Consider the following 22,036-nt stretch of genomic DNA (forward strand, 5'->3'; position numbering starts at 1 on the left):
TGTATGTACACAGTGACTGCACCAGCAGAATAGTGAGTGCAGCTCTGGGGTATAATACAGGATCTTTAGTGATCTTGGAAACTGTGCAGTTATTTGTTATTCTGATTTTCTTCCTTTTGTTCTTCTTGACTTGCTCCTCCATATTATGTATCGCATTCTTCAGCTTCTTGTAGTCTCCACATTAGGCTCTTTTGCTGCAGGACTACAACTCTCAGCATGCATTCACGGCTGGTGCTTGTAGGTTTGCAGTGGCCGGAGAGCCTCATGTTGGAGATTGCAGCTGTATAACCTGCACAGGGGAATTTCCTGATATTTAGGGTGTTCTTTTTCCTCCAGGCTCTGACTTTGCAGAATGTCCCCTGAGGTCACCCTGAACCGCATCGCCCCCGCGCTCTCCCCCTTCATATCCAGCGTGGTCAGAAATGGGAAAGTCGGCCTGGACTCCACCAGCTGCCTGCGGATAACGGAGCTGAAGTCCGGGTAGGTGACTACAGGCGGCTCCCGTCCATTGCTATGGGGAGTGTGTGCTGCCACAAAGGCATATTCACCGCTTCTTGGCTTATTTATTTCTTCCTCAGACATCGGTTGCAGATACGTATGTGTCACTTGCTGATTTTGTAGCAGATTTCCTCTGATTTTACTCTTTGCAAATTCCGTGCTCATCTCCGCTTTTACTTGGTGGTCTTGATGAGGGGGCGTTTTGGGGCTGTCACTCCTGATTCATTAAGAGACACCTACTGTAGTGAGATTTGTGTAGCCCCTGCATGCCGCTCACCATGAGGCTGGTTTCAGACGTCCGTGTTTAATCAGGTACCAGTCACACGCATGGTTATGGTCATACGTGTGACATCCGTGTTTGCATACGTGTGACACGTACCGGATAAAACACGTGTCTCTGTAATGAAAAGATGTTCTATATTTACCTGTATCCAGCGCTGCTGTCTCCGGCTCTGCTGCCTCCCGCTCCTGATCCCCGCTCATTATTTTCATTGATTATTCACTGCCTGAGGATCTGGAAGCCGGAGCATCGCGGGGACAGGCTGGGTACAGCACAGCCGAGGACAGCACAGCCGAGGACATCACCGGGGACATCGCCGGTGACAGGTGAGTATAGAGCAGTTTGTGCAGTGACATCCAGGGACTTATCAGGGTTCCCAATGAACTCTCATAAACCCCTGGAAGTCACCATCGTGACACTCGCTGTAGCGCAGTTGTCGCAGGGGTGTCATCAGGAGGTCATCAGAGTTCATTGTGAAATCCAATGACCTCTTGGACGTCCCTGCACACACAGTGCTGGCAGGATACTCACTTGTCACTAGCGATGTCCCCAGCGATGCTGTCCTCGGCGGTGCTGTCCTCGTCTTCGCTGTCACCGTGATGCCCCTGCTCCCAGCTGCTCACTGCAGTGAATAATCAATGAAAATAATGAGCGGGGGTCAGGAGCGGGAGGCAGCAGAGCCGGAGACAGCATCGCTGGAACAGGCAAACATAGAAAATCTTGTTATTTAAAAACCCGTGTTTTCTCCGGTACGTGTCACACGGATCACATCAGTGTGCGGTCCGTGTGACATCCGTGCTGCCGGAGAAAAAACGGGCACGTCTCCGTGTGAAATAGCGTGTGAAAACACGGCCGTGTGAGAGTGCACAATAGGGTAACATGGGTACGTGTGACATCCGTGTTAAAAACGGATGTTACACGTACCTAAAACACGGACGTCTGAACCCGGCCTGACTTTAATGAGCATTGCTCCCCCGCCCCTGTTGTGACCCAGCACCACCCATTTTGTTGGAACAGGACGACAATGGCACCAAAAGTCGTTTTTGTTTTTTTGGTTTTTTTTTTTTGCATAACTTCGCAAAAAAGTGCAAGTTTGCAAAGATTTTTCTGCCCAAACATCTGGCGAAAAAGCTTTCATGAATCAACCTCTAAATGTCAATTTATACTCGGTGTGATTTTTTTTTTTTTTTTTCCAATCTCAATTGAACAATCTGGATCTACGAGGGGCTGCTGATAAGTCTTTGGCTTTGTGATCTTTTTTTGTTTCTATGGTAACGAATGTTACATCCCATGAAATCCTTATGTGTCTAATATGTGTTTTCAAAATGTTGCGTTTGTTGCTTATGGCAACAGTGTTCTACGCACGCGGGAAAACAACATGGCGGAGTCTAATGCGATATTCACAGCAACTGAGAGCAGAGGAGGGTACAATTCTTATTTCTGCAAGGAAAGCCCGCAAAGGATATTCGTGGTGATATGTCGCAGACATTGGGGGATCAATGCCCCTCATATTCCACAGGTAAGAACTGGGTTGCCAAATGTAAACCGGGCCACTTCAGCCCCAATGATGAGGAACGTCCTGGACACCCGAGAGTGGTTGTTGTTCCGGACTTCGTCGATGTTGTGCACAGCCTCATACTGGAGAATCCACCAATTTCATCTAAAGCAATAGCAGACATCATGGGGATTTCCCGTGATCGTGTTTGTGTCATTCTCCATGAACATTTGGACATGAAGAAGCTTCTGCAAAGTGGGTCCACAAATGTCTTACAACAGATCAGAGAAGCAGCGAGTGAAGACTTCCCGCTCCATTTGTCAGTGTTTCTGGACTGATAAGATCTTCCTGGATCGACTGGTCACTATGGATGAGACCTGGATTTATTTGTCTGACCCTGAAAACAAGGAGCAGTGAAAAGAGTGGAGGCACAGTGGTTCTCCTTATCCAAAGAAGGGTGCAAAAATCAGCCACTAAGGTGATGGTGTCTGTGTTCTGGGATAAAGAGGGAGTGCTGCTAGTGGACTACCTTCAAAAGGGTTCCACCATCAATGCAAGGTATTACATTGAACTTTTGGACCAATTGAAGGCAGCTCTGAAGGAAAAAAGGTGCGGCAAGCTGTCCAAAGGAATCTTATCCCTGCAAGACAACGCCTCCATTCACACTGCACAAGCAACCACGGCAAAACTGGCAGAGCCGGGCTTCCAGCTGGTTGACCACCCACCTTAGCACCAGATCTAGCTCCCTCCGACTATCATTTGTTTCCAAACCTGAAGAAACACCTCAAGGGACCAAATTTCACACCATTTCTGATGCCCTGGCTGCTACGGATGCCTAGTTTGAGGCACAACCGAAATCCTTCTTTTTGCTCGGCTTACAGAACATGGAATACCGATGTAAGAAGTGTATTGTCATCAGTGGAGAGTATGTGGAAGAAATGGAAAGTTTCATCATCCTATCTCGTTTCTTTCTGGGTAAAGCCAAACACTTATCAGCAGCCCCTCATATATCATGCTGCTGAACCACATCCACCGCCAAACAAAATTCTCTGAAAATACGCCACATGTGCATGCGGCTTAAGGTGAATTTTTGCTCCTTTTTGTTGATGTTTTTGTCCTGGGGTTTAGTGTAAGATCTGTAACGCTGCCCACACAGACCATGTGCCACCATAATACTGGTGACTGCACACACTGCGAATGGTCGGGGGTGAAGCTTTCAGGAGCGCGCTCATCGTCTGTTATTGGCCTCTGTATACAGCACAGCAAAATGCTGGATCGTCAGGTGCGATGACTTTGGGTCGGGTTAGAAGTGGCCATTCTTCTATTGTGATGTTCTTTGTATGTCGCCTGGTTTAAAAATTATCCCCCAAAAAAGGCAATAATCGTGAATAGAAGATAAAGTGGGAGGAGGGGGATGCGGCTGCAGTATCTCTGTGCCTGTGAGAGGGGAGGACCTGACGCTGCAGAGACTGAGAGTGCACAGTAGCGGTCTGACATGTAATGTCATACTCCTGCACTGAGCAATCATTAATAGTCTCTAATACTGACCGCGGCCATCACTGAGACCTTCCCTGATCGTCCCCTGCCGGTAACTCTGCTGCACAGCTGGGTGCAGAGTATCTCTGCCGTCTCTTGCAGGGATCCTTATTCCTCAGGTTTCCGCCTCTGGATGTAAGCGCTGACTGTTTCCTTTCACCGGCAGTAAGGAGAGATCCTATTGTTCTTTCAGAAATCGTGATCACGGGCGGCACGGTGGCTCAGTGGTTAACACTGCAGTCTTGTGGTGGCTCAGTGGTTAGCACTGCAGTCTTGTGGTGGCTCAGTGGTTAGCACTGCAGTCTTGTAGTGGCTCAGTGGTTAGCACTGCAGTCTTGTGGGGGCTCAGTGGTTAGCACTGCAGTCTTGTGGGGGCTCAGTGGTTAGCACTGCAGTCTTGTGGGGGCTCAGTGGTTAGCACTGCAGTCTTGTGGGGGCTCAGTGGTTAGCACTGGAGTCTTGTGGTGGCTCAGTGGTTAGCACTGCAGTCTTGTGGGGGCTCAGTGGTTAGCACTGCAGTCTTGTGGTGGCTCAGTGGTTAGCACTGCAGTCTTGTAGTGGCTCATTGGTTAGCACTGCAGTCTTGCAGAGCTGGGGTCCTGGGTTCAAATCGCACCAAGGACGACATCTGCAAGTAGTTTGTATGTTCTCCCTGTGTTTGTGTGGGTTTCCAACGGTTTCCTCCCACACTCCAAAGACATACAGACAGGGACTCTAGATTGTGAGCCCCAATGGGGACAGTGTTGTAAATGTATGTAAAGCGCTGTGGAATTAATAGCGCTATATAAATGAATACTATTATAAATTATCACATCATCATCATCGCTCAGTTTGCATTGTGCGGCTGTGGTCTGTGGGTTCGGTCATTTTGCTATCACTGACTTTTTTTTTTCCTTTAGCTGCACCCCCCTGACCCCCGGACCCAGCTGTGATCGCTTCAAGCTCCACATACCGTATGCCGGGGAGACACTGAAGTGTGAGTACCTGCCTCATATGAGGGTCGCTCGTTATATAAAAATCAAGCAGAAATTTGGCCCAATAAGGCGCCCGACGTAGCAGAGCGGATCATGGATCGGTGGTGACTCAATGGGGTGTCCCTGGGCACTTTAGCTATCCAGGTGTAGAACAGTTTGGCAGTGAGGCCACTTATCAGCAGGGCTGTGGAGTCAGTAAGCCAAACCTGCCACTCCGACTCCTCCTCAATTTCCCTAACACCGACTCCGACTCCCACATATATTGCTTATATATAAGTGAAGAATGTATTGTACAATGTGAACATCAGACAATTTAATATTTTTTATGATACAATAATCAAGATATTTAGACAGAACATAAAATATATTTATTGGATACAACTTTAGAACACAAAAAACTGTAATAAATTGTAAATATGTAATACACCATGTAATATATATAATGTACATATACCGTATTTTTCGGACTGTAAGACGCACCCTGGTTTTAGAGGAGGAAAATAGAAAAATAAAATTTTAAGCAAAAAATGTGGTCATGACACACTGTTATGGGGCGAGGATCTGCTGCTGACACTGTTATGGGGGTAATGTCCCCAAAATTCTCTACTAAGGTACCCCATCCTGGTAATGATCCTCCTGCCTTGTATATACAGTATATGTCCCTCATCCTGGTATAGCCCACATCCTGCTATATACCGTCATCCGGGCATATGGCCGCATCCTGCTATATACCCCATCTTGGCATATGGCCCCATCCTGCTCTATACCCCCATCCTGCTCTATACCCCCATCCTGCTCTATACCCCCATCCTGCTCTATACCCCCATCCTGCTCTATACCCCCATCCTGCTCTATACCCCCATCCTGCTCTATACCCCCATCCTGCTCTATACCCCCATCCTGCTCTATACCCCCATCCTGCTCTATACCCCCATCCTGCTCTATACCCCCATCCTGCTCTATACCCCCATCCTGCTCTATACCCCATCCTGCTCTATACCCCCATCCTGCTCTATACCCCCATCCTGCTCTATACCCCCATCCTGCTCATAATATACCCCCATCCTGCTTATAATATACCCCCATCCTGCTCATAATATACCCCCATCCTGCTCATAATATACCCCCATCCTGCTCATAATATACCCCCATCCTGCTCATAATATACCCCCATCCTGCTCATATACCCCCATCCTTCTCATATACCCCCATCCTTCTCATATACCCCCATCCTTCTCATATACCCCCATCCTGCTCATACCCCCATCCTGCTCATATACCCCCATCCTGCTCATATACCCCCATCCTGCTCCTATACCCCCCATCCTGCTCCCATACCCCCATCCTGCTCCCATACCCCCATCCTGCTCATATACCCCCATCCTGCTCATATACCCCCATCCTGCTCATATACCCCCATCCTGCTCATATACCCCCATCCTGCTCAAATACCCCCATCCTGCTCAAATACCCCCATCCTGCTCAAATACCCCCATCCTGCTCAAATACCCCCATCCTGCTCAAATACCCCCATCCTGCTCATATACCCCCATCCTGCTCATATACCCCCATCCTGCTCATATACCCCCATCCTGCTCAAATACCCCCATCCTGCTCAAATACCCCCATCCTGCTCAAATACCCCCATCCTGCTCAAATACCCCCATCCTGCTCAAATACCCCCATCCTGCTCAAATACCCCCATCCTGCTCAAATACCCCCATCCTGCTCAAATACCCCCATCCTGCTCAAATACCCCCATCCTGCTCAAATACCCCCATCCTGCTCAAATACCCCCATCCTGCTCAAATACCCCCATCCTTCTCATATACCCCCATCCTTCTCATATACCCCCATCCTGCTCATAATATACCCCCATCCTGCTCATAATATACCCCCATCCTGCTCATGATATACCCCCATCCTGCTCATGATATACCCCCATCCTGCTCATGATATACCCCCATCCTGCTCATGATATACCCCCATCCTGCTATATACCCCGCATCCTGTGGCACATAAAAAAAAATAAACGTTTATACTCGCCTTACCTCACTCCCTCCTCCTCCGTCTGTGTCAGCAGCAGCGCCTCTGGAGTGTGGAGCCGGCCACGATCCCTGTAGCACCGCGATGTCCTCCTGTCTGTGCTGGCCGCGGCTGTGTGTGGACACGTGCGCACAGCGATGACGTCATCGCTGTGCGCACCGCTAGTCTCCGGCACAGACAGAAGGACATCGCGGTGCTGCAGGGATCGTGGCTGGTGAGTTATACTGATTCACTGCCCGCCGCGCTGATGATGATGCGCTGGGGGCAGTGAATACAGCCGCACATGATCACTCCAGGCTGTAGTTGCCAGGGGTGATCATGCGGGCTGGCTGTTTAATATGCGCGCATTCCCCGCCCATCACCCTGCCCACCTGTCAGCGCCGACTTCAGCGCTGAGAGATGATGGGCGGGATGATGGGTGCGCATATTAAATGAGCGGGCCCACGAGGTCACGGCAGGCGCTGCTACAGCCTGCTCGTACCGCCGATGACCCGCTCCACCGCAGCACCCTCATTCCCTGCAGCCACATTCAGACCATAAGACCCCCCCACTTTCCCCCAACATATGGGGGTAAAAAAGTGCATCTTATAGTCCGAAAAATATGGTATGTATATACAGTATATTGTATGTACTCTGTGTATATATATATATATATATATATATATATATATATATATATATATATATATATATAAACATTATTTAATACACTATGTAAGTGGCAAAAAACAGTTTTCAGCAAAACCATAGTAAATACCATTTGTGCAGTCCATGAATTTGTTGTAAGAAATAGAACGGCCTCCATCAGATCCTCCTTCGCAGATGACCTCAAATCTGACCTAATAATGTTAAGGCTGGAGAACACCCTCCCTACAGTAACTTGGGTTGGAGGCAAAGCCGTAACCACATGGGAAACATCTCTAACAATTTCCGGGTATAGAGGAATTGCCTCGTGCTCAGTCAGTTTTGATGAACGGATGAATTTTTTTATTTCTTTGAGAGCAAGTGACAAATTTTGCTGAAATCTGGTCAATCTGCTGCTATAGGAGACGGAGTGAAATCTTTTTCCTTTGCCTGCTCAATGTCATCCAAATACTTGTCAAAGTTAAACTCCTCATCTGATGAGGATGAAGATACGGCAGCGGTAGCACTGTCAGGACCCAAGTCCTCTTCCGCCTGGCAGTCCTGTAGCCGCTCATCTTAGCTGCTACCTCACTCAAAGCTTCTTTCCCTTTAGTAAGCTGTTGATCATCAAGCAGTATACGATGACTTGGGGCCACATAAACAGCTGCCAGAAGAATTTTATTTTCCAATAGCTGTGTCTCTCTCCGTTTCATTGAAAGAGAGGGGAGCCAGCATGATCTGAAATTGGCATGCATAATATAAAAAGTGAAAATTCACAGATTTATTCCAACTGTACTACAATAAAAAAAAAAAAATGAGATTTTTAGCAAATAATTGATCAATTTTTTGAGCCACCCCTGCCAACGTCACGGCAAATTTCAATAGGGGGGTCCTACTCTACATTCTGTATTTCATGTGCCATGCGGCCTCCTAGATAAAGTTAAAAGCAGAACCATAATAGAGCACACATACCTGTAACCTGTATATAACCGCTTCTATGTTGCAAAAAAGGCACTTGTGGATAGAGACCAGCCCAGGTCCCAGCATGTGGAGCAAGCTCTGCACCATACCAGGACTATATCAGAACTGATCCTCCCAGTGCCAAACAGCAACCATTGATAAAGGCGGACCAGATCCAAGATGGTGCTTAATTAGCATTGCCTGTGGAAAGGGGTGAGGTAACTGAGTCTGAACAGCTACCAACAGGAGGAATACATAGCAAACCAAAATCAGGCATGCATGGCATGGTGGTGACCGGCCACCAGAATTTGTAGCATAACTACGACCAAACAGAGAGAGAGGGGAGCCAGCATGATCTGAAATTGGCATGCATAATATAAAAAGTGAAAATTCACAGATTTATTCCAACTGTACTACAATAAAAAAAAAAATGAGATTTTTAGCAAATAATTGATCAATTTTTTGAGCCACCCCTGCCAACGTCACGGCAAATCTCAATAGGGGGGTCCTACTCTACATTCTGTATTTCATGTGCCATGCGGCCTCCTAAATCTCATTTTTTTTATTATAGTACAGTTGGAATAAATTTGTGAATTTTCACTTTTTATATGATGCATGCCAATTTCAGATCGTGCTGGTTCCCTTTTTTTCTCTGTTTTGACCGTAGTTATGCTACAAATCTGGTGTCTGACCAACACCATACCATGCACGCCTGATTTTGGCTTGCAATATATTCCTCCTGTTGGTAGCTGTTCAGACTCAGTTACCTCACCCCTTTCCACAGGCAATGCTAATTAAGCACCATTCTTGGATCTGGTCCGCCTTTATCAATGGTTGCTGTTTGACACTGGGAGGATCAGTTCTGATATAGTCCTGGTATGTGTAGAGCTTGCTCCACATGCTGGGACCTGGTCTGGTCTCTATCCACAAGTGCCTTTTTTGCAACATGGAAGCGGCTATATACAGGTTGCAGGTATGTGTGCTCCATTATGGTTCTGCTTTTAACTTTATCTAGGAGGCCGCATGGCACATGAAATACAGAATGTAGAGTAGGACCCCCCTATTGAGATTTGCCGTGACGTTGGCAGGGGTGGCTCAAAAAATTGATCAATTATTTGCTAAAAATCTCATTTTTTTTATTATAGTACAGTTGGAATAAATTTGTGAATTTTCACTTTTTATATGATGCATGCCAATTTCAGATCGTGCTGGTTCCCCTTTTTTTTCTCCGTTTCATTGAAGCAGAAATGCCATCTGCGATTAAACCTCCTCTTTGGGAGAGGCAAAATAGCAAGTTCTTCCACTCCCTTATGAAAATGCCAGGAGCTAAATCCTCAGCTTGTAATTTTTTAGTCACGGTAAATGGGTGATTAAGCAATTCCTTCAATTCAGCCACCTGTGTCCATTGAACTTCATTTAGGGTTTACCTGAGGGCTCGCCATATCTATAAGGAATGATTTTAGTTCAAGCAATTGCTCAATCATTAAATAAGTGCTGCACCACCGAGTGGCTTGATCGACAATTGCCCCTTTCCCAGCTCTTCAAGATGGAATCAATTTTAGGGGTTCTGGCGGCAATAACCAATTTCTTCACTTTTCCAATCAGATTTCCAGCATGTCCCTCTTGCAGACTCTCTCTTATTGCCAGCTGCAGCGTGTGCACAACACAGCGCATGTGATAAATAGGAAAGTGTTTTGAAGCAGCTTCAACAAGATCATCTAATCCTAAAGTAACATTTCTTCGTCGCTCCATTGGGAGACCCAGACGATTGGGGTGTATAGCTACTGCCTCCGGAGGCCACACAAAGCATTACACTAAAAAGTGTAAGGCCCCTCCCCTTCTGGCTATACACCCCCAGTGGGATCACTGGCTCACCAGTTTTCTGCTTTGTGCGAAGGAGGTCAGACATCCACGCATAGCTCCACTGTTTAGTCAGCAGTAGCTGCTGACTATATCGGATGGAAGAAAAGAGGGCCCATATACGGCCCCCAGCATGCTCCCTTCTCACCCCACTTGTGGTTTGTAAGGTTGAGGTACCTATTGCTGGTACGGCGGCTGGAGCCCACATGCTGTTTTCCTTCCACATCCCCCTGAGGGGCTCTGAGGAAGTGGGATCTTACCGGCCCCAAAGCCCTGAGGCCGGGCTCCATCCACAGACCCATTGAACCTGCTGGATACGGAGCTGGGTACCGTTCAGGGACAAGGCCCTGCGACATTCAGGTACTCTGTGTCCCCGTACACACAGGCACAGCACACTCCAGACTTGCTGGGTGTGCTAGTGCGCCGGGGACAGTAAAGGGTTACAGTCACTGCAGCCTAGCTGAGTGACTTTATGTATGGGGAACTACCGCGCCGGACGCTCCGGGAGCGGCGGCGCGGCTGGGACTTGTAGTGCGCCGGGGACTTAGCGCCGACCGCGCTTTTACGGCGGCGGCGCTTATAAATCCAGTCCCCGGCTTTTGCGGCCTAGCTCCGCTTCGTTCCCGCCCCCACCCTGTCAATCAGGGTAGGGGAGAGACGCTGTACAATCAGCAGCGCCGAGGGCTGGAGCCTTATTTACATGCTCCAGCCCTCTCACTGGACACTGTGGGACGCCGGTTTCCCGCTCTGACTTGGGGGCACGCCCACGGCCCGCCCCTACTCACACGAGCTGGAGAAGACGCCGGCAGCCATTCCTGCAGTCCGAGCTGAGAGATCGGACTCTGGGCAACCAGGCACAGGACTAGGGCGACCACACACCCGCTTATAGGCGGGCGGTAAGCGGCACCTGAAGTGCTGACCCCACTAAATACCGCAGTTGTCCATTAGTATTTTTATGCTTACACTGCATAGGTCGCTATCTTTGGCTATATGCCCTCTTAGATGGCGACACATCAGCAGCAGGAAAGCAGGGGTGCTAAGGCACAGGCTTTCTATGCTGCTTGTATTGCACGTACTGAAGTGTTCATGTGTATTTATGCTTGTATGCTATACACTGCACTGTACGGTCGCTAGTCTGGGCTATTTTCGCCTAGAATGACTAGACTACAGCAGCAGAAAAGCAGGGGTGCTGAGGCACAGGTTTTTTCTATGCTGCTTGTATTGCAGGGGTTGCAGTGTTCATTTGTACTTATGTTTCTATGCTATACATTGCACTGTATGGTCGATATTCTGGGCTATATTCCCCTAGATGGCTAGTCTACAGCGGCAGAAAAGCAGGGGTGCCAAGGCACAGGCTTTCTATGCTGCTTGTATTGCATGTGCTGCAGTGTTCATTGTACTTTATGCTTGTATGCTATACATTGCATTGTATGGTCGCCATTATTGGCTCTATATCCTAGATGGCTAGTCGGCAGCAGCATATAAGCAACACAGGCTTTCGATGCTGTTTTTACTGCATGTGATACTGTTCCACGGCACTGAACCCCATTGTGTGCAATGCTCCCCTGGAGCACTTGGTCAGCCGGGGTCTCTACTAGACGTGGCCAAAGGAACCACCTGTCAACCCTGTCCAAGGACAGGGATGGAGTTGCAATGGGATAGAGACTTGCAGTCCGGACAGGCCATGGGCAATCTGGATCATTGCTCCCTGGCCACCCTCATTGGGAATAAAATCGGTGCTCCGGGGGGGGTCCCAGGAGGCTCTCTGTATGATGAGGCAGACGTAGCTCATCAGGACTTTGATCCTGACAACGCTCTCAATCCGGATACACCGGATGGTGACGCCATAAGGAATGATCCTATAGCGTCCATCAATGGAAGGTTGGATCTTTCTCCCTCAGCTCCCCCAGCGGAGGAGTCAGCTTCACAGCAGGAGAAGTCCCATTTCAGTAGCTCAAACGTAGATTGAGTATTTTTCTGGCCACGCTGACTTCAGAGAAGCAGTCCAGGAACTCCACGCTTACCAGATAAGCGTTTTCTCCAAACGTATTAAGGATACACGTTATCCTTTTCCCCCTGACGTGGTCAAGCGCGGGACCCAGGGTCCAAAGGTGGATTCTCCAATCTCCAGGCTTGCGGCTAGAGCTATAGTTGCAGTGGAGATGGGACTTCACTTAAAGATGCCAGACAGATGGACTCTGGTTCAAATCTGTCTATGAGGCTATCGGCGTGTCGGTTGCTCCGGCATTTACAGCCGTATGGGCACCCTAAGCTTTTCAGCTGTTCTTGCACAGCTGGTCTTGAGCATATGTACATTTGTGCCGCAGGGGCGTCCGTAACCTCGCAATGTCTGCATTGCGACTTACCCTATTAATGCTGTCCTGGAAGGACAGTCGAGGTTTCGGTCCTTCCCAAGCTCGGGCAGGTCCCAATTGTCCTCGTCCAGAAGAGCTGAAAAGCCTCAGAGGGGCTCAGTTTCCGGGGGCTCAATCACGCCCAAGGAAGGCAGCCGGAGGAACCGCTACCAAGGCGGTCTCCTCATGACTCTCAGCTCTCTCATCTCTCCGCATCCGCGGTTGATGGCAGACTCGCTCGCCTTTGGCGACATTTAGCTGCCACAGGTCACAGACCGGTGGGTGAGGGACATTGTGCCCACGTGCACAGGACAGAGTTCTGTTCTCGTCCTCCGACTCGATTCTTCAGAACGTCCCCACCTCCCCACCGAGCCGATGCTCTTCTGCAGGCAGAAGGAGTGGTAATCCCTGTTCCTCTTCAGGAACAAGACACGGTTTTCCTCCAATCTGGTTGTGGTGCCAAAAAAGGATGGCTCTTTCCGTTCCGTTCTGGACCTAAAACTGCTCAACAAGCACGTGGAGGCCAGGCGGTTCCGGATGAAACCCTCCGCTCCGTCATTGCCTCAATGTCTCAAGGATATTTCCTAGCATCAATAGACATCAAAGATGCTTATCTCCACGTGCCGATTGCTACAGAGCACCAATGTTTTCTACGTTTCGTGATGGGAGACGACCATCTTCAGTTCGTAGCTCTGCCATTCGGTCTGGCGACAACCCCACGGGTGTTCACCAAGGTCATGGCGGCAGTGGTAGCAGTCTTGCACTCACAGGGACACTCTGTGATCCCTTACTTGGACGATCTACTTGTCAAGGCACCCTCTCAAGAGGCATGCCAACTCAGCCTGAATGTTGCGCTGGAGACTCTCCAGACGTTCGGGTGGATCATCGACTTCTCAAAGTCAAACCTGTCACCGACCCAATCACTAACGTATCTTGGCATGGAGTTTCATACCCTGTCAGCGCTAGTGAAGCTTCCGCTGGACAAGCAGCGGTCACTACAGACTGGGGTGCAGACTCTCCGTCAAGGTCAGTCGCACTCCTTAAGACGCCTCATGCACTTCCTCGGGAAGATGGTGGCGGCAATGGAGGCGGTTCCGTTTGCGCAGTTTCATCTGCGTCCTCTTATTGGGACATTCTCCGCCAATGGGACGGGAAGTCCACATCCCTGAACAGGAAAGTATCCTTTTCGGAAGGACTCTCTGCAATGGTGGCTTCTTCCCACCTCATTATCACAGGGAAGATCCTTCCTACCACCGTCTTGGGCGGTAGTCACGACAGACGCGAGTCTGTCAGGGTGGGGAGCAGTCTTTCTCCACCACAGGGCTCAGGGTACGTGGACTCAGCAGGAGTCCACCCTTCAGATCCATGTTCTGGAAATCAGAGCAGTGTATCTTGCCCTACTAGCCTTCCAGCAGTGGCTGGAAGGAAAGCAGATCCGAATTCAGTCGGACAACTCCACAGCGGTGGCATACATCAATCACCAAGGAGGGACACGCAGTCGGCAAGCCTTCCAGGAAGTCCGGCGGATTCTGACGTGGGTGGAAGTCACGGCCTCCACCGTATCCGCAGTTCACATCCCCGGCGTAGAAAACTGGGAAGCAGACTTCCTCAGTCGCCAGGGCATGGACGCAGGGGAATGGTCCCTTCACCCGGACGTGTTTCAGGAAATCTGTAGCCGCTGGGGAAGGCCGGACGTCGACCTAATGGCGTCCAGGCACAACAACAAGGTCCCAACCTTCATAGCACGGTCTCGCGATCACAGAACTCTGGCGGCAGACGCCTTAGTGCAAGATTGGTCGCAGTTCCGGCTCCCTTATGTGTTTCCACCTCTGGCACTCTTGCCCAGAGTGCTACGCAAGATCAGATCCGGCTGCAGCCGCGTCATACTCGTCGCCCCAGACTGGCCAAGGAGGGCGTGGTATCCGGATCTGTGGCATCTCACGGTCGGCCAACCGTCGGCACTACCAGACCGACCAGACTTACTGTCCCAAGGGTCGTTTTTCCATCGGAATTCTGCGGCCCTGAACCTGACTGTGTGGCCATTGAGTCCTGGATCCTAACGTCTTCAGGATTGTCCCAAGGGGTCGTTGCCACCATGAGACAGGCTAGGAAGCCCACGTCCGCTAAGATCTACCACAGAACGTGGAAGATATTCTTATCCTGGTGCTCTGCTCAGGGAGTGTCTCCCTGGCCTTTTGCATTGCCTACCTTTCTTTCTTTCCTGCAATCTGGGTTAGAAAAAGGTTTGTCGCTCGGCTCCCTTAAAGGGCAAGTCTCGGCGCTATCCGTCTTTTTTCAAAAGCGTCTAGCACGGCTTCCTAAGGTGCGCACGTTCCTGCAGGGGGTTTGTCATATCGTACCCCCGTACAAGCGGCCGTTAGATCCATGGGATCTGAACAGGGTACTAGTGGCCCTCCAGAAGCCGCCCTTCGAGCCTCTGAGGGAGGTTTCACTTTCTAGACTATCACAGAAAGTGGCTTTTCTGGTAGCGATCACATCTCTTCGGAGAGTGTCTGAGCTAGCAGCGCTGTCATCCAAGGCTCCTTTCCTGGTCTTCCACCAGGACAAGGTAGTGCTGCGCCCCATTCAGGAGTTTCTCCCGAAGGTGGTATCCTCTTTTCATCTTAATCAGGATATCTCTTTGCCTTCTTTTTGTCCTCATGCAGTTCATCGGTATGAGAAGAATTTACATTTGTTAGATCTGGTGAGAGCACTCAGAATCTACATTTCCCGCACGGCGCCCCTGCGCCGCTCCGATGCACTCTTTGTCCTTGTCGCTGGTAAGCGCAAAGGGTCGCAGGCTTCCAAAGCCACCCTGGCTCGATGGATCAAAGAACCAATTCTTGAAGCCTACCGTTCTGCTGGGCTTCCGGTTCCATCAGGGCTGAAGGCCCATTCTACCAGAGCCGTGGGTGCGTCCTGGGCATTACGACACCAGGCTACGGCTCAACAGGTGTGCCAGGCAGCTACCTGGTCGAGTCTGCACACTTTCACCAAACATTATCAGGTGCATACCTACGCTTCGGCGGACGCCAGCCTAGGTAGAAGAGTCCTGCAGGCGGCGGTTGCCTCCTCGTAGGGGAGAGCTGTTTTGCAGCTCTAACTTGAGGTATTAATTTACCCACCCAGGGACAGCTTTTGGACGTCCCAATCGTCTGGGTCTCCCAATGGAGCGACGAAGAAGAAGGGAATTTTGTTACTTACCGTAAATTCCTTTTCTTCTAGCTCCTATTGGGAGACCCAGCACCCGCCCTGTTGTCCTTCGGGATTTTTGGGTTTTTTCGGGTACACATGTTGTTCATGTTGAACGGTTTTTCAGTTCTCCGATGTTACTCGGAGTGAATTTGTTTAACCAAGTTATTGGCTTTCCTCCTTCTTGCTTTTGCACTAAAACTGGTGAGCCAGTGATCCCACTGGGGGTGTATAGCCAGAAGGGGAGGGGCCTTACACTTTTTAGTGTAATGCTTTGTGTGGCCTCCGGAGGCAGTGCTATACACCCAATCGTCTGGGTCTCCCAATAGGAGCTAGAAGAAAAGGAATTTACGGTAAGTAACAAAATTCCCTTCTTTGTTGTTCTTCTGTTGAAATATCTGTTTGTTCCTCAGTTACATGAACAGTGCTGTGGCTCCATCTCACACATCCTGAATCCTAAATGTTCTTCTAGCTGCTGTTCATTCCTCTCATTCATCAATTTAATGCTACTTAAGTGTAAAGCATTGTGCGTTACAATAGCAAGAACCTGTTCTTTTTTGAGTTCATAGTCTTGCAGAACTTTTTCCACTAAGGCCTGGAGAAACTGGCCGCTGTGATGAGCTTTAGTATCTTTTACTGCCAGTGTCTTGGTAACAGTTTTTCTTGCAATGGGTGACAAGATAGGACATTCAGACACAGTGTGTTGTGAGGATCCTCACAGAGAATGAGCAGTCAGTTTGTGGGGTTTTTCTAATCTGCTTTTGCTATTATCTATACATTATTTATGAGCTCAGAAACCTTTCAGGTGATGCGGTTTTATAAAAAGCTGATCTGCTTTTGCAGCTGAAAAACGTATCCTCAAAAAACGCAGCAAAAACGCAATGTGTGAATGTGGCCCTAGATCAGGAATAGAACAGCATTTATAGGACATTTCATAACTTTCCCAAATTCCTATGAAAAAATATTCAGCACATTCTGCATTGCACGCTGGACCCAATTTATTATAGATTTTTGGAGTCTGAGTCGGTGAATTTTATACCGACTCCACCAAAATGAACACCTACTCCGACTCCACAGCCCTGCTTTTCAGAAAGGATCAGTGTATGTAGGAAAACGTGCCTGAATTTACTTTTCTTCGGCGCTCCATTGGGAGACCCAGACGATTGGGTGTATAGCTACTGCCTCCGGAGGCCACACAAAGCACTACACTAAAAAGTGTAAGGCCCCTCCCCTTCTGGCTATACACCCCCCATGGGATCACGGGCTGCTCAGTTTTATGCTTTGTGCGAAGGAGGTCAGACATCCACGCATAGCTCCATTGTTTAGTCAGCAGTAGCTGCTGACTATATCGGATGGAAGAAAAGAGGGCCCATGCTAGGGCCCCCAGCATGCTCCCTTCTCACCCCACTTTTGTCGGCGGTGTTTGTTAAGGTTGAGGTACCCATTGCGGGTACGGAGGCTGGAGCCCACATGCTGTTTTCCTTCCCCATCCCCCTGAAGGGCTCTGGTGAAGTGGGATCTTACCGGCCTCCAGACTCTGAGGCCGGGCTCCATCCACAGACCCGGAGATCCTGCTGGATACGGAGCTGGGTACCGTCAGGGACAAGGCCCTGCAACATTCAGGTACTCTGTGTCCCCGTACAGACAGGCACAGACACACGCCAGCGTTGCTGGGTGTTCTAGTGCGCCGGGGACAGTAGCGCTGCGCGCTTGGGTTATACTCACTGCAGCTTTGCTGAGTGTGTTTATGTGTGGGGAACTACCGCGCCGGCCGCCATGGTGACTGCGGCGCGGCTGAGACTTGTGGTGCGCCGGGGACTTCGCGCCGACCGTGCTTTTACGACGGCAGCGCTTATAAATCTAGTCCCCGGCTTCTGCGGCCTAGTTACGCTTCGTTCCCGCCCCCAGCCCTGTCAGTCAGGGAAGGGGAGAGACGCTGTACAATAGTCAGCGCCGAGGGCTGGAGTCTTATTTACATACTCCAGCCCTCTCACTGGGCACAGTGGGACGCCAGTTTCCCGCTCTTTGTCTGCAGCACGCCCACGGCCCGCCCCTCTTCACAGGACGCCGGCAGCCATTCCTGCACGCAGTCTGAGCTGGAGAACGGACATAGCCCTGGGAGACCCAGACAAGGGATTCTGGCGACCACACACCCGCTGTTAAGCGGGCGGTAAGCAGCACCTCGGTGCTGACCCCACTAGTGCCACAGTGTTGTTTTGTGTACTTTTGTCTGTACCTATATATTGCACTGTACGGTCGCTTCTTGGCTTATACCCCTATATTGCTCTGAGGAGACAACAGCATGTCATCCGCAAAAAGCAAGGGTGCCAAGGCACGGGCTTCATATGCTGCCTGTACCGCATGTGGGGCTGATCTACCGGCAGGTTCCACTGACCCCCATTGTGTGCAATGTTCGGTCCCTGTGCCACTTCGTCAGCCGGAGTCTATGCTAGTAGTGGCCCAGGCAGAGACGCCTGTGAACCCTGCCCCGGTGACGCGGACAGAGTTTGCAGTTTTTGCTGATAAGATGTCTGTGACTATGACAAAAATTCTAGAAACTTTGCAGTCCAGACCGGTCACTCAGACCATGGGCACTGCTGATTCAATGTTCCCCGGTCCCCCTCAGTTGGAACTAATCCGTGCTCCAAGGGGGTCCCAGACATCACAGGCTGAAGGCTCTGACTCGGACGACAGTCCCAGGCAGCCTAAGCGAGCTCGCTGGGAGAGACCCTCGGCGTCATCACACTGGTCAGGGTCTCAGCGAGAGGATTCTCTGTATGATGAGACAGAACTAGGTGATCAGGAGTCCAATCCTGAGACTGCTCTCAACCTGGATACCCCTGATGGTGACGCCATGGTGAATGATCTTATAGCGGCCATCAATAGACTGCTGGATATTTCTCCTCCAGCGGAGGAGGCAGCAGCACAGCAGGAGAAATTCCATTTCAGGTATCCCAAACGTAAATTGAGTACTTTCCTGGACCACGCTGACTTCAGAGAAGCAGTCCAGAAACACCATGCTTATCCAGATAAGCGTTTCTCCAAGCGCCTTAAGGATACACGTTATCCCTTTCCCCCTGACGTGGTCAAACGCTGGACCCAGTGTCCAAAGGTGGACCCCCCAATCTCCAGGCTTGCGGCTAGATCCATAGTTGCAGTGGAAGATGGGGCTTCACTTAAAGATGCCAATGACAGACAGATGGACCTTTGGTTGAAATCTGTCTATGAAGCTATCGGCGCGTCGTTTGCTCCAGCATTCGCAGCCGTGTGGGCACTCCAAGCTATTTCAGCTGGTCTGGCGCAGGTGGACTCTGTCATACGTCCATCAGTGCCGCAAGTGGCGTCCTTGACCTCGCAAATGTCTGCGTTTGCGACTTACGCTATCAATGCGGTCTTGGACTCTACCAGCCGTACGTCAATGGCGTCCGCCAACTCTGTGGTTTTACGCAGAGCATTATGGTTAAAGGAATGGAAAGCAGATTCTGCTTCCAAAAAATGCTTAACCAGTTTGCCATTACCTGGAGACAGACTGTTTGGTGAGCAATTGGCGGAAATCATTAAACAGTCCAAGGGTAAGGACTCTTCCTTACCCCAGCCCAGATCAAGCAAACCTCAACAGTGGAAGGGACAGTCGAGGTTTCGGTCCTTTCGAGGTTCGGGCAGGGCCCAGTTCTCCTCGTCCAAAAGGACTCAGAAGGAGCAGAGGAGCTCAGATTCCTGGCGGACTCACTCACGCCCAAAGAAAGCAGCCGGAGGAACCACTTCCAAGCCGGCTGCCTCATGACTTTCGGCCTCCTCTCTCCGCATCCTCGGTCGGTGGCAGGCTCTCCCGCTTTTGCGGCATTTGGCTGCCACAGGTCAAAGACCGGTGGGTAACAGACATTTTGTCTCACGGGTACCGGATAGAGTTCAGTTCTCGTCCTCCGCCTCGGTTCTTCAGAACTTCCCCACATCCCGACCGAGCCGATGCTCTTCTGCAGGCGGTGTGCTCTCTAAGGGCAGAAGGAGTGGTGATCCCTGTTCCTCTTCAGGAACGAGGTCAAGGTTTTTACTCCAATCTGTTTGTGGTGCCAAAAAAGGACGGCTCTTTCCGTCCTGTTCTGGACCTAAAACTGCTCAACAAGCACGTGAAAACCAGGCGGTTCCGGATGGAATCTCTCCGCTCCGTCATTGCCTCGATGTCTCAAGGAGATTTCCTAGCATCAATAGACATCAAAGATGCTTATCTCCACGTGCCGATTGCTCCAGAGCACCAGCGTTTTCTACGCTTCGTTATAGGAGACGAACACCTTCAGTTCGTAGCCCTGCCATTTGGTCTGGCGACAGCCCCACGGGTTTTCACCAAGGTCATGGCAGCAGTGGTAGCAGTCTTGCACTCTCAGGGACACTCGGTGGTCCCTTATTTGGACGATCTACTTGTCAAGGCACCCTCTCAAGAGGCATGCCAACACAGCCTGAACGTTGCGCTGGAGACTCTCCAGACTTTCGGGTGGATCATCAACTTTTCAAAGTCAAATCTGTCACCGACCCAATCACTAACGTATCTTGGCATGGAGTTTCATACTCTCTCAGCGATAGTGAAGCTTCCGATGGACAAGCAGCGTTCACTACAGACAGGGGTGCAGGCTCTCCTTCAAGGCCAGTCGCACCCCTTAAGACGCCTCATGCACTTCCTGGGGAAGATGGTGGCAGCAATGGAGGCAGTCCCGTTTGCGCAGTTTCATCTGCGCCCACTTCAATGGGACATTCTCCGCCAATGGGACGGGAAGTCGACGTCCTTAGACAGGAAAGTCTCCCTTTCCCAGACGGCCAAGGACTCTCTTCAATGGTGGCTTCTTCCCACCTCATTATCACAGGGAAGGTCCTTCCTACCCCCATCCTGGGCGGTGGTCACGACAGACGCGAGTCTGTCAGGGTGGGGAGCAGTTTTTCTCCACCACAGGGCTCAGGGTACGTGGACTCAGCAGGAGTCCACCCTTCAGATCAATGTTCTGGAAATCAGGGCAGTGTATCTTGCCCTACAAGCCTTCCAGCAGTGGCTGGAAGGAAAGCAGATCCGAATTCAGTCGGACAACTCCACAGCGGTGGCATACATCAACCACCAAGGCGGGACACGCAGTCGGCAAGCCTTCCAGGAAGTCCGGCGGATTCTGATGTGGGTGGAAGCCACGGCCTCCACCATCTCCGCAGTTCACATCCCCGGCGTAGAAAACTGGGAAGCGGACTTCCTCAGTCGCCAGGGTATGGACGCAGGGGAATGGTCCCTTCACCCGGACGTGTTTCAGGAAATCTGTCGCCGCTGGGGAAGGCCGGACGTCGACCTAATGGCGTCCCGGCACAACAACAATGTCCCAATTTTCATGGCACGGTCTCGCGATCACAGAGCTCTGGCGGCAGACGCCTTAGTGCAAGATTGGTCGCAGTTCCAGCTGCCCTATGTGTTTCTCCCTCTGGCACTCTTGCCCAGAGTGCTACGCAAGATCAGGTCCGAGTGCCGCCGCGTCTTGCTCGTCGCCCCAGACTGGCCGAGAAGGTCGTGGTATCCGGATCTGTGGCATCTCACGGTCGGCCAACCGTGGGCGCTACCAGACCGGCCAGACTTACTGTCACAAGGGCCGTTTTTCCATCTGAATTCTACGGCCCTGAACCTGACTGTGTGGCCATTGAGTCCTGGATACTAGCATCTTCAGGATTGTCCCAAGGGGTCGTGGCCACCATGAGACAGGCTAGGAAACCCACGTCTGCTAAGATCTACCACAGAACGTGGAAGATTTTCTTATCCTGGTGCTCGGCACAGGGAGTGTCCCCCTGGCAATTTGCATTGCCTACCTTTCTTTCCTTCCTGCAATCTGGTTTGGAAAAAGGCTTATCACTCGGCTCCCTTAAAGGGCAAGTCTCAGCGCTATCGGTATTTTTTCAAAAGCGTCTAGCACGACTTCCTCAGGTACGCACGTTCCTGCAGGGGGTTTGTCACATCGTCCCTCCGTACAAACGGCCGTTAGATCCATGGGATCTGAACAGGGTACTAGTTGCTCTCCAGAAGCCGCCCTTCGAGCCTCTGAGGGATATTTCACTTTCTCGACTCTCACAGAAAGTGGCCTTTCTGGTAGCGGTCACGTCTCTTCGGAGGGTATCCGAGCTGGCAGCGCTGTCATCCAAAGCTCCCTACCTGGTTTTTCACCAGGACAAGGTAGTGCTGCGCCCCGTTCAGGAGTTT

At 50.6% G+C, this 22,036-nt stretch overlaps 1 protein-coding gene across 4 annotated transcripts in view; it reads left to right on the forward strand.

Moving 5' to 3' along the window:
- Positions 1 to 22,036, forward strand: part of BABAM2 (BRISC and BRCA1 A complex member 2) — a 177,084-nt gene that overhangs the window by 1,947 nt on the left and 153,101 nt on the right. For all 4 annotated transcript variants that reach the window (XM_075337923.1, XM_075337925.1, XM_075337926.1 and 1 more), the window contains exons 2-3: positions 337 to 480; positions 4,709 to 4,785. In XM_075337923.1, the coding sequence (XP_075194038.1) occupies positions 353 to 480; positions 4,709 to 4,785 (205 nt within the window). In that variant the 5' untranslated portion in view covers positions 337 to 352. The remainder of the gene's footprint in view (positions 1 to 336; positions 481 to 4,708; positions 4,786 to 22,036) is intronic.

Source organism: Anomaloglossus baeobatrachus, chromosome 3 (genome assembly GCF_048569485.1).
Source record: "Anomaloglossus baeobatrachus isolate aAnoBae1 chromosome 3, aAnoBae1.hap1, whole genome shotgun sequence".
NCBI lineage: Eukaryota > Metazoa > Chordata > Amphibia > Anura > Aromobatidae > Anomaloglossus > Anomaloglossus baeobatrachus.